General features: G+C 46.5%; 1 protein-coding gene across 1 annotated transcript; it reads left to right on the top strand.

Annotated features, from left to right (window-relative positions):
- Window positions 1–484: 484 nt before the first annotated feature.
- On the top strand, window positions 485–12,545 carry LOC119766100. Its single transcript, XM_038250494.1, has 3 exons — window positions 485–654; window positions 766–784; window positions 12,185–12,545. Exons 1-3 carry the CDS (start codon window positions 485–487, stop codon window positions 12,509–12,511), a joined length of 516 nt encoding a protein of 171 aa, XP_038106422.1. The 3' UTR covers window positions 12,512–12,545.
- The last annotated feature ends 899 nt before the right edge of the window (window positions 12,546–13,444 follow it).

Genomic DNA, 13,444 nt, shown 5'->3' with positions numbered 1-13,444 from the left:
TCAATTACGGAATTCCAAATTTTATAGCTCGCTAAATTAGTTTGCTATAATGTCAAAAATGCAGAGTAGGCTCCTTAAATAATTCAAATCGTAGTACCAAAATTACAAAAATTGTAGCAATGAAAAAAAAATTATGATAATTTAAATAATGTATGATGAAAAGAAAAAATAGAAAGTAAATACAATAAATGTATGCAAATGAAAACCAACCCAAAATTGTGTTTGCAATTTTTCCGAGAAACTCAACTCTTCCTTCAGAACAAAAGTATCTACTAACTACAAAAATGCAATGCTAATCAAAAAGAAATGCAAATCTAAACAAAATCAGGCAAATTCTTCCAAACCAATGTTACCAAAAATAAAAAAAAAAAAATCAGAAAATCATAAAAAAAAATAGAGTACAGTAGATGCCTTGTATTGTTCCTGGTAAGTGCGCTGACCACCTCGTGGTCACCTGTGCGAGTGCCAAGTTAACATCTGCCCCATGACCAGCTCTGCATCCACCGCCACGCTCGTCAAAGACGGCCCGATCTACCGGGGACCAGCTACCGCTTCGATCCGGCCGCAACGCCCACGCCGCCGAAGGCCAGCGCTCGCCAAACCGCGCTCGGCAGCGGAACTGTACGGCCACGCCGTAACAGGACAGCAGCAACCGTCACCGCAGCGTCCTTGAATTAACCGCCATCGCGCACAGCATCCGCCATCGCGATCGCCAACCGCCATCAACCTAACCTGGAAGGTTAGAAACCACGTGAGTGAGTGAAGGTTAACCCTTGGGAGAGAAGTCCGGCCTCGAAGGCGGACACGCGAACCGGCAGCAAACAACAACCAGCTAACCAGCGTTCCAGCCGAGCAGCAGCAGCAGATCTTCAAGCGTAGGTCGTCGCGGTTCCCGCAGGTGCGACCAACCACGTGCTCGAGTCCCGTCCGGTGCTAACCGAGAGCAGCAACAGCAGCAGCAGCGAGTGATGACGTCGTAGACGCCGTCCGCAGCAAAACACCGACCACCACCGAGTTTCTTCGAAACCGACCCGCAGCAGCAGAACAGGTATCCAGACGACCACGTGATCGTCGAAAGCGCCCGCACCGCAAACCGTGAGTAAAGCATGCTTAAGTGATAAGTCCATGGCACACTTTTCGCCCGCTACCAACCTTACCAACTAGTAGCGCGGCGCCGCGTCTGTCGAGACTGTTCCGACTCGCCTAAAATGAACACATAAAACGCACATAGCACACACACCTAAACCGGAAGAAGAAGAGAGAAGAAGGAAGACAAACACACGGGAGATTTTGGATGAAGTAACAGGATCTCAGGGAAAGGAAGAGGGAGGATCGCCGGCAAACACAAACGTACGTACGTAAACATGTATGACTCACTGTAAAATAAACGAACACAAAACACTACAAATGTTTTCCTGCTGCACTTAACCTAAACACACAGTAGCTATAAAACACTTATGCTAGGGTGACCGAAAGAGTCGACTCATGTTTTGGTCGCGACCGTTTAAATAAATGTAGATTTTCTTTCAATATTCTATTTTACTTTATTTTTCTACTGGAGACAGGGCTCCGAATCCCTTGGACCATTGGCTATTTTTCTTGCAGATCTGGTTCAGGTAGACTGTTGAAGGCCGCAGGTGATGAATCACGCCCTGAGGTCTCCAGTCCGTTTCCGGTTTCTTTTCAGCTACCCTTCCTGGGTAGTGGCTTGGTACGCTAGTCGGAGTACCTCCGACGCGTTTTACACCCCACAGAACTCCCTGTCCCGAAACGGGATTACTGAACCCCCCCTCGAGAGGTCTCTACGGCTGGGCAAACCGACAAACAGGTGGATGGTCTCCTTCGGGAGTGGCGCTTAAGCCATCTCACTTAACCATAGGGGAGTTCGATAGGCTGGCGGGCTATAACTGGCGCCCAACAATACAAGGCATCTACTGTACTCTATTTTTTTTTGGTATGATTTTCTGATTTTTTGATTTTTGGTAACATTGGTTTGGAACAATTTGCCTGATTTTGTTTAGATTTGCATTTCTTTCTGATTTGCATTGCATTTTTGTAGTTATTAGATACTTTTGTTCTGAAGGAAGAGTTGAGTTTCTCGGAGAAATTGAAAACACAATTTTGGGTTGTTGTTTATTTGCATACATTTATTATATTCACTTTTTTTTGTTTTTTCATCATACATTATTTATATTTTCATAATTTTTTTCATTACTTCAATTTTTGTAATATTGGTACTACGATTTGTATTATTTAATAAGCCTACTCTGCATTATCTGAATTATAGCAAAATAATTTAGCTAACTATAAAAAAAAATCTTGCCTTCCGTTGGTAATTGGACTAACTTTCACTAATTCTTCAAATTAATACTGCCTTCTTGCAGAAACTCAACGAAAAGAACAACTACTGATCTGTTGGTTGATAACAACAATAGTCTAATTGCTTAAACGAGGGATTAGTACATGAGAGAAGAGTACAGAAGTTTACAAAATGTAAACAACAACTTTTGATGCCAAAAGAAGTAGCTTTCGGGGATTCTGATCCATACGACGATGACAGGACACACCAAACAAACAAAACGCATCTGAACGACGTCAAAGGAGAAGTCGGCGAAGCTGGAACAGGGAAAGAACGAAGTCTGCAGTGGAAATTACTCCGAAAGAACCGACTGTCGGGGTTAGGATCAGATGCCAACACGATGGGCTTGAAAGTTCTCTTGGGAAGTAGTTTTGGTAATGTCCAACTGGTAGCAGAACCTGGACCAGAGAAGGCGTCGTAATGGAATCGCTCGATTAGCTGCACTAGATCTTGTTTTTTTTTAGCTATGTCCCTCCTAATCCCACCAGGAGCAACCATTTCCGTTAAGGGAACAAAACACCCTCGGGGTAATTACCTCATTAGGGCACTCGACGGACTCGTGTTAGGGAAAACCAGAATAAACAAACCAGCACTGAGGGTACCGAGTTGTACCACGCGCGATCGCGACCTGGGAGAAGCGGTTCGATTTGGGGTGATTTGTCATGTGTGTTCCAACCTTAAGTATGAGAAGATGAAGCAAAGAAGGAGCAGCTTAGTTGCGATGACTTCCAAAACGCCCGATGACTGTCGAGAGCCAGTAGTCACTTGTACTAAGATTGCACGAAGCTATGAATGAGCAAGTGATGACCTGTGTTAGTAGCCACCGAAAGGTGTGAACGAAGAAAGCGAGCCTGCGATGACTTCAACAGCGATCGATGATTGTCGAAAGCTAGTAGTGCATCTTTGGACAACGCCCACAAATCATCTCGAAATCGAATCAGACGATCCACATTTTCTAAAACCCAACGAGCTATGAATAGACTTCAACCGAAGAAGTGACCAAGGGTAGAACCGGTTCTACCACGCGAAAATACCAAATTTTGGGCCGAGTAGACACCACAAACCAAGACTAGCCTGACCGAGTCACAGCTAGCACGCGTAAAACGAAGAAGAGGAAGAAGATACGCAAAACCGAACGCGACGCGAAGAGTTAGTGGTTAGTAGGGCCTAACGCCTAACCCTTAAACTAAGTTAGTACTAAACTAGGTTAATCTTAGATCTATAAAAACTCACAATCCGCTAGTCCAGTTGGAGGTGGATCATCCTTCCTTCCGTCGAGTGTGGGTGGAGTCCAAACTTCCGTCAGTCGGGGCGAGTCATCCTTCCGGCGAAGTGGGGTGAGGGTGGCCGAACATCGTCAGCTGGCCGAGCAAGATCGTCGTCACCTGTTTGCGTGGGAGGACGGCATTGTAATATGATCACTTTCATTATTAGTTTTCTTCTTATACTTACCTGAATTGTTGATAATTTTTCTACGAAGGAGTCGTATTTTCCAGTTTTTTCCTCATTTTCCGATGATTAACGATCCTTTCCTAATGTAAATAGTAGTTATAGTTTTCCCCTTGTAAATAGTAGTTTAAGTTATAGTTAGTAAACAATCGAAACACAGCTGGCGTTTCGCTGGTTTGTTTACAATCGGTTTCAAACAGAGTAGCTTTTGCACCATAGTTTTTTCCCAAAGTAGATTTACCACACCAATTTTTGCACAGATTTTCCCACCCAGTTTCCAATTTTTGATAATTTCCCAAGTAGTTTCAGCGCGATCGATTAGCCAGATTTTTCTTAGTTTTTTTTCCCCCGAGCGCTTATCAATCGCTAACGACAGGTTGTAGTTCCACGCCGCAGTAGGCCATGCCGCTGCGCTGAAAATAAACAAACAAAAACCAACTTAAAACCGATAGCTGGAACGATATGTCAGCTCGACTTTCCTCGTTTCCGTTGGGAACGGTTCTTCCGACCATCCCAGTCGTCTTTTCTGGCCATTTCACCTTTTTTTCCACAAAATTTTCCTCTAAAAACTTTCACTCGCGATTCTGTACCTGCGCCTGGCATTTTTTCCACTTTCACTTTCACATTTTTTCCTCCGTTGACAGTCCGATGACGTTTGTTTTGTTTGTGTGCGTAGCACCGGTAAAATGCGCAGGGTGATTGAGTGACAGATCCAGATCTTGGAGATGGATTCTGCATGGGTGAATTTTTTTGAATGCGAGGGGTGAGCGAATGGTTTTCTTTCTTTAGTTTGTAATTATGGTTAATTCTTCAAGAATTTCGTTATCGGATTTAATCCTGGTGTTTGAAGTTCTTGTAAGGAGGAATATTTTGCGTTTCGAATCATAATGAGTGTTAAATCGCGGAAATTTATTTCCGTGGCGGCGAATTATGAGGAGAAACAGACCCCTTTCTGTCAGTGAAGTTTGTTCCCACAGACTCGTCTTAGTATTGGGCCGGGATTGCAAACTGAACTGACTAGTTCTTTTCGTGAACGTTGTTTTCGCCTATCGGCTTTGTCCTGGTGTAGAAGACACGCTTCGTTTACTGTGTTAGCTCGCGTAGGGTTATGCGCAAACTCTATGTCGATGCTATTTTTTTTTCGTAGTTTGTTTTAATGTTTTTATTTTGTAATTTTGAGTATGAATGAGTCGTCGTCATCAATGAACTGATCAGTATTTTTCTGGGTTACAAATTTCTTCACTGCTTCTTTTCCTTATTTTTTCTTTTCTCAATATTTTAATTAGAATTAGTTGTACATATTTAAACATTCAGCATGAATTTCTTTATTAAAGGTCAATTTTTTTTTTCATGATTATTTTTTTTCAAAAGCCTTTGCCGTAATTGAGCCGGTTGATTAGAGTTAGGAACATTTGTAAATTGAATATTTTTTTTGAATTACTCGTTTTTTTTTGCATTTTCTCGAGGCTTTACTGTTGTTATTGATGATTTGAGTAGTAATTCGCTGGAGACCGGAGACTTTGGTCATTGATGGTTAGTAGCAGACTTACAACATCGTCGCTGACACTGTGATGTTGTCTGATCTGGAAAGTGAGACGGAGCTGACTGTTAGCAAGGACCTAACTTGTTAGTGAGTTGACAGTTCAGTGATGAACGTATATGACCCCGAAGAGAAACCCAATCATCAGTAGCACTTCTGTTTGGCCTACGAAAATTTGTTTGGTCGTTTTTCACCGCCGTGTTAACGCCAAACAAATTTTCGTACTAGTGGGGAATGATGTAACGAGTACATATGGAGTAAAAGTACAGTCGGTATGATTGGGAAGTAGAAATACCTAAACTGTATTAAACGTACACGCCGCAGAGTAGAGCTTTCTTGCTGAGTGACCTTTGCTCATTCCTTTGGTCACTCAAATGCCGAGTACCTTTGCGCCAGTTATCCCAAAAGCTTTCCGTTCAACCAGATGGCCGAGTGGTTTAAACTCTGCTCTTGAGGTGAGCCAGCACAGGAGATCGGGGAGAGCCAGCCGCACGAATCTCGCGAAGAGTTTCGCGTTTTCGCGGTTCGGGGTGATGAGATCGCGGAGGTAGTAAAGCGGTCCAAGGGAATGACAAGCTATTGTCCAGGGTTGGTAACCGTGAGAGGGAACGGAATTCGGAACTGAAGCCTCTCATAAGTCTCGGCGTTCTGATGACGCGCCCAACGGTTCACTTTTAACAGTTCCGCGGAAGAGGCACCAGTGGCCCTCGATTGTGCGCGTCTCGTGATTAAATTGTAGGTTTCTAGTTTTCCATGAGTTTGTCTTTTTAGGTTATCCCAAGTGTAATGTGTTTCTCTGTCCTTTCCCTGATTAGCTAGTTTAGCGAGATTAGTAGATCGATCTAGTGCCGTGTCGTGTGCGTGTGTGAAGACCGTGTGCATGTGCGTTCCAGAAATCCTGGTAAGTGCGCTGACCACCTCGTGGTCACCTGTGCAGTGCCAAGTTAACATCTGCCCCATGACCAGCTCTGCATCCACCGCCACGCTCGTCAAAGACGGCCCGATCTACCGGGGACCAGCTACCGCTTCGATCCGGCCGCAACGCCCACGCCGCCGAAGGCCAGCGCTCGCCAAACCGCGCTCGGCAGCGGAACTGTACGGCCACGCCGTAACAGGACAGCAGCAACCGTCACCGCAGCGTCCTTGAATTAACCGCCATCGCGCACAGCATCCGCCATCGCGATCGCCAACCGCCATCAACCTAACCTGGAAGGTTAGAAACCACGTGAGTGAGTGAAGGTTAACCCTTGGGAGAGAAGTCCGGCCTCGAAGGCGGACACGCGAACCGGCAGCAAACAACAACCAGCTAACCAGCGTTCCAGCCGAGCAGCAGCAGCAGATCTTCAAGCGTAGGTCGTCGCGGTTCCCTCGCAGGTGCGACCAACCACGTGCTCGAGTCCCGTCCGGTGCTAACCGGAGAGCAGCAACAGCAGCAGCAGCGAGTGATGACGTCGTAGACGCCGTCCGCAGCAAAACACCGACCACCACCGAGTTTCTTCGAAACCGACCCGCAGCAGCAGAACAGGTATCCAGACGACCACGTGATCGTCGAAAGCGCCCGCACCGCAAACCGTGAGTAAAAGCATGCTTAAGTGATAAGTCCATGGCACACTTTTCGCCCGCTACCAACCTTACCAACTAGTAGCGCGGCGCCGCGTCTGTCGAGACTGTTCCGACTCGCCTAAAATGAACACATAAAACGCACATAGCACACACACCTAAACCAGTTATAGCCCGCCAGCCTATCGAACTCCCCTATGGTTAAGTGAGATGGCTTAAGCGCCACTCCCGAAGGAGACCATCCACCTGTTTGTCGGTTTGCCCAGCCGTAGAGACCTCTCGAGGGGGTTCAGTAATCCCGTTTCGGGACAGGAGTTCTGTGGGGTGTAAAACGCGTCGGAGGTACTCCGACTAGCGTACCAAGCCACTACCCAGGAAGGGTAGCTGAAAAAGAAACCGGAAACGGACTGGAGACCTCAGGGCGTGATTCATCACCTGCGGCCTTCAACAGTCTACCTGAACCAGATCTGCAAGAAAAATAGCCAATGGTCCAAGGGATTCGGAGCCCTGTCTCCAGTAGAAAAATAAAGTAAAATAGAATATTGAAAGAAAATCTACATTTATTTAAACGGTCGCGACCAAAACATGAGTCGACTCTTTCGGTCACCCTAGCATAAGTGTTTTATAGCTACTGTGTGTTTAGGTTAAGTGCAGCAGGAAAAACATTTGTAGTGTTTTGTGTTCGTTTATTTACAGTGAGTCATTCATGTTTTCGTACGTACGTTTGTGTTTGCCGGCGATCCTCCCTCTTCCTTTCCCTGAGATCCTGTTACTTCAGTTCAGATTCTACCGTGTGTTTGTCTTCCTTCTTCTCTCTTCTTCTTCCGGTTTAGGTGTGTGTGCTATGTGCGTTTTATGTGTTCATTTTAGGCGAGTCGGAACAGTCTCGACAGACGCGGCGCCGCGCTACTAGTTGGTAAGGTTGGTAGCGGGCGAAAAGTGTGCCATGGACTTATCACTTAAAGCATGCTTTACTCACGGTTTGCTTGGTGTTCGCGGTCGACGATCACGTGGTCGTCTCGATACCTGTTCTGCTGCTGCTGATCGACGGTTTCGAAGAAACTCGGTGGTTTGGTGGTTGGTGTTTCGCTGCGGACGGCGTCTACGACGTCATCACTTGCTGCTGCTGCTGTTGCTGCTCTCCGGTTAGCACCGGACGGGACTTGAGCACGTGGTTGGTCGCACCTGCGAGGGAACCTCGACGACCTACTTTTGAAGATCTGCTGCTGCTGCTCGGCTGGAACGCTGGTTAGCTGGTTGTTGGTTGCCGGTTCGCGTGTCCGCCTTCGAGGCCGGACTTCTCTCCCTCTTCACTCACGTGGTTTCCTAACCTTCCAGGTTAGGTTGATGGCGGTTGGCGATCGCGATGGCGGATGCTGATCGCGATGGCGGTTAGTTCAAGGACGCTGCGGTGACGGTTGCTGCTGTCCTGTTACGGCGTGGCCGTACAGTTCCGCTGCCAAGCGCGGTTTGGCTATGTCCCTTTTTTAGCTATGTCCCTCCTAATCCCACCAGGAGCAACCATTTCCGTTAAGGGAACAAAACACCCTCGGGGTAATTACCTCATTAGGGCACTCGACGGACTCGTGTTAGGGAAAACCAGAATAAACAAACCAGCACTGAGGGTACCGAGTTGTACCACGCGCGATCGCGACCTGGGAGAAGCGGTTCGATTTGGGGTGATTTGTCATGTGTGTTCCAACCTTAAGTATGAGAAGATGAAGCAAAGAAGGAGCAGCTTAGTTGCGATGACTTCCAAAACGCCCGATGACTGTCGAGAGCCAGTAGTCACTTGTACTAAGATTGCACGAAGCTATGAATGAGCAAGTGATGACCTGTGTTAGTAGCCACCGAAAGGTGTGAACGAAGAAAGCGAGCCTGCGATGACTTCAACAGCGATCGATGATTGTCGAAAGCTAGTAGTGCATCTTTGGACAACGCCCACAAATCATCTCGAAATCGAATCAGACGATCCACATTTTCTAAAACCCAACGAGCTATGAATAGACTTCAACCGAAGAAGTGACCAAGGGTAGAACCGGTTCTACCACGCGAAAATACCAAATTTTGGGCCGAGTAGACACCACAAACCAAGACTAGCCTGACCGAGTCACAGCTAGCACGCGTAAAACGAAGAAGAGGAAGAAGATACGCAAAACCGAACGCGACGCGAAGAGTTAGTGGTTAGTAGGGCCTAACGCCTAACCCTTAAACTAAGTTAGTACTAAACTAGGTTAATCTTAGATCTATAAAAACTCACAATCCGCTAGTCCAGTTGGAGGTGGATCATCCTTCCTTCCGTCGAGTGTGGGTGGAGTCCAAACTTCCGTCAGTCGGGGCGAGTCATCCTTCCGGCGAAGTGGGGTGAGGGTGGCCGAACATCGTCAGCTGGCCGAGCAAGATCGTCGTCACCTGTTTGCGTGGGAGGACGGCATTGTAATATGATCACTTTCATTATTAGTTTTCTTCTTATACTTACCTGAATTGTTGATAATTTTTCTACGAAGGAGTCGTATTTTCCAGTTTTTTTTCCTCATTTTCCGATGATTAACGATCCTTTCCTAATGTAAATAGTAGTTATAGTTTTCCCCCCCTTGTAAATAGTAGTTTAAGTTATAGTTAGTAAACAATCGAAACACAGCTGGCGTTTCGCTGGTTTGTTTACAATCGGTTTCCAAACAGAGTAGCTTTTGCACCATAGTTTTTTTTCCCAAAGTAGATTTACCACACCAATTTTTGCACAGATTTTCCCACCCAGTTTTCCATTTTTTTTGATAATTTTTCCCAAGTAGGTAGTTTCAGTTTGATTGATTAGCCACAATTTACGCAGTTTTTTCCCCGAGAGCTTATCAATCGCTAACGACAGGTCGCGATTTCCACGCCGCAGTAGACATGCCGCTGCGCTGAAAATAAACAAACAAAAACCAACTTAAAACCGATAGCTGGAACGATATCTCAGCTCGACTTTCCTCGTTTCCGTTGGGGACGGTCCTTCCGACCATCCCAGTCGTCTGTTCTGGCCATTTCACACACTTTTTCCACTTTTTTTCCTCCAAAACTTTCACTCGCGGTTCCAAACTTGCGCCTGCATTTTTTCCACTTTCGCTTTCACACACTTTCCTCCGTTGACAGTTCGATGACGTTTATTTGTTTGTGTGCGTAGCACCGGTAAAATGCGCAGGGTGATTGAGTGGCAGATCCAGATCTTGGAGATGGATTCTGCATGGGTGATTTTTTTTAGAATGCGAGGGGTGAGCGAATGTTTTTTTTGTAGTTTGTAATTATGTGTTGATTCTTCAAGAATTTCGTTATCGGATTTGATCCTGGTGTTAGAAGTTCTTGTGAGGAGGAATAATTTGCGTTTCAAATCATAATGAGTGGTAAATCGCGGAAATATATTTCCGTGGCGGCGAATTATGAGGAGAAACAGACCCTTTTATGTCAGTGAAGTTTGTTCCCACAGACTCGTCTTAGTATTGGGCCGGGATTGCAAACTAAACTGACTAGTTCTTTTCGTGAACGATGTCTTCGCCTATCGGCTTTGTCCTGGTGTAGAAGACACGTTTCGTTTACTGTGCTAGCTCGCGTAGGGTTATGTGCAAACTCTATGTCTATGCTATACTTTTTTCCGTAGTTGTTTTAATGTTTTTATTTTGTAATTTTGAGTATGGATGAGTCGTCGTCATCAATGAACTGATCAGTATTTTTCTGGGTTACAAATTTCTTCACTGCTTCTTTTTCCTTATTTTTTCCATTTCTCAATATTTTCATTAGAATTTAGTTGTACATATTTAAACATTCAGCATGAATTTCTTTATTAAAGGTCAATTTTTTTTCCATGAATATTTTTTTTTCAAAAGCCGTTGCCGTATTTGAGCCGGTTGATTAGAGTTAGGAACATTTGTAAATTGATTTTTTTGAATTACTCGTTTTTGCATTTTCTCGAGGCTTTACTGTTGTTAGTGATGATTTGAGTAGTAATTCGCTGGAGACCGGAGACTTTAGTCATTGATGGTTAGTAGCAGACTTACAACATCGTCGCTGACACTGTGATGTTGTCTGATCTGGAAAGTGAGACGGAGCTGACTGTTAGCAAGGACCTAACTTGTTAGTGAGTTGACAGTTCAGTGATGAACGTATATGACCCCGAAGAGAAACCCAATCATCAGTAGCACTTCGGTTTGGCCTACGAAAATTTGTTTGGTCGTTTTTCACCGCCGTGTTAACGCGAAACAAATTTTCGTACTTTTAGTGGGGAATGATGTAACGAGTACATATGGAGTAAAAGTACAGTCGGTATGATTGGGAAGTAGAAATACCTAAACGGTATTAAACGTACACGCCGCAGAGTAGAGCTTTCTTGCTGAGTGACCTTTGCTCATTCCTTTGGTCACTCAAATGCCGAGTACCTTTTGCGCCAGTTATCCCAAAAGCTTTCCGTTCAACCAGATGGCCGAGTGGTTTAAACTCTGCTCTTGAGGTGAGCCAGCACAGGAGATCGGGGAGAGCCAGCCGCACGAATCTCGCGAAGAGTTTCGCGTTTTCGCGGTTCGGGGGTGATGAGATCGTGGAGGTGATAAAGCGGTCTAGGGGAATGACAAGCTATTGTCCAGGGTTGGTAACCGTGAGAGGGAACGGAATTCGGAACTGAAGCCTCTCATAAGTCTCGACGTTCTGATGACGCGCCCAACGGTTCACTTTTATCAGTTCCGCGGAAGAGGCACCAGTGGCCCTCGATTGTGCGCGTCTCGTGATTAAATTGTAGGTTTTCTAGTTTCCATGAGTTTGTCTTTTAGGTTATCTCTAGTGTAATGTGTTTCTCTGTCCTTTCCCTGGTTAGCTAGTTTAGCGAGATTTAGTAGTTCGAACTAGTGCCGTGTCGTGTGCGTGTGTGAAATTCTGCCGTGCATGTGCGTTCCAGAAATCCTGGTAAGTGTTGTCGTTGGCCACCTCGTGGTCACCTGCCCATGGCGAAGCCTAACATCTATCCCGTGACCAGCTCTGCATCCACCGCCACGCTCGTCACAGACGGCCCGAACTACCGGGGACCAGCTACCGCTTCGATCCGGCCGCAACGCCCACGCCGCCGAAGGCCAGCGCTCGCCAAACCGCGCTCGGCAGCGGAACTGTACGGCCACGCCGTAACAGGACAGCAGCAACCGTCACCGCAGCGTCCTTGAATTAACCGCCCTCGCGATCAGCATCCGCCATCGCGATCGCCAACCGCCATCAACCTAACCTGGAAGGTTAGAAACCACGTGAGTGAGGAGGGAGAAGTCCGGCCTCGAAGGCGGACACGCGAACCGGCAACCAACAACCAGCTAACCAGCGTTCCAGCCGAGCAGCAGCAGCAGATCTTCAAAAGTAGGTCGTCGAGGTTCCCTCGCAGGTGCGACCAACCACGTGCTCGAGTCCCGTCCGGTGCTAACCGGAGAGCAGCAACAGCAGCAGCAGCAAGTGATGACGTCGTAGACGCCGTCCGCAGCGAAACACCGACCACCAAACCACCGAGTTTCTTCGAAACCGTCGATCAGCAGCAGCAGAACAGGTATCGAGACGACCACGTGATCGTCGACCGCGAACGCCAAGCAAACCGTGAGTAAAGCATGCTTTAAGTGATAAGTCCATGGCACACTTTTCGCCTTTTTTAGCTATGTCCCTCCTAATCCCATCAGGAGCAACCATTTCCGTTTAGGGAACAAAACACCCTCGGGGTAATTACCTCATTAGGGCACTCGACGGACTCGTGTTAGGGAAAACCAGAATAAACAAACCAGCACTGAGGGTACCGAGTTGTACCACGCGCGATCGCGACTTGGGAGAATCGGTTCGATCTGGGGTGATTTGTCAGGTGCGTTCCAAACTTAAGTATGAGAAGATGAAGCAAAGAAGGAGCAACTTAGTTGCGATGACTTCCAAAACGACCGATGACTGTCGAGAGCCAGTAGTCACTTGTACTAAGATTGCACGAAGCTATGAATGAGCAAGTGATGACCTGTGTTAGTAGCCACCGAAAGGTGTGAACGAAGAAAGCGAGCCTGCGATGACTTCGACAGCGATCGATGATTGTCGAAAGCTAGTAGTGCATCTTTGGACAACGCCCACAAATCATCTCATGATCGATTCCGACGATCCAATTGTAGACGATTTAGAACCCAACGAGCTATGAATAGACTTCAACCGAAGAAGTGACCAAGGGTAGAACCGGTTCTACCACGCGAAAAGACCAAAATTTGGGCCGAGTAGACACCACAAACCAAGACTAGCCTGACCGAGTCACAGCTAGCACGCGTAAAACGAAGAAGCGGAAGAAGAAACGCAAGAACCGAACGCGACGCGAAGAAGTTAGTGGTTAGTAGGGCCTAACGCCTAACCCTTATTCTAAGTTAGTAATAAATCTAGGTTAGCCTTAGTCTATAAAAACTCACGATCCGCTAGTCCAGTTGGGGTGGGTCATCCTTCCTTCCGTCGAGTGTGGGTGGAGTCCAAACTTCCGTCAGTCGGGGCGTGTCATCCTTCCGGCGAAGTGGGGTGAG

The sequence above is a fragment of the Culex quinquefasciatus genome, chromosome 1 (genome assembly GCF_015732765.1).
Source record: "Culex quinquefasciatus strain JHB chromosome 1, VPISU_Cqui_1.0_pri_paternal, whole genome shotgun sequence".
NCBI lineage: Eukaryota > Metazoa > Arthropoda > Insecta > Diptera > Culicidae > Culex > Culex quinquefasciatus.
Note: the sequence above shows the minus strand (reverse complement) of the source record. Positions and strands in the feature narration are given on the sequence as shown.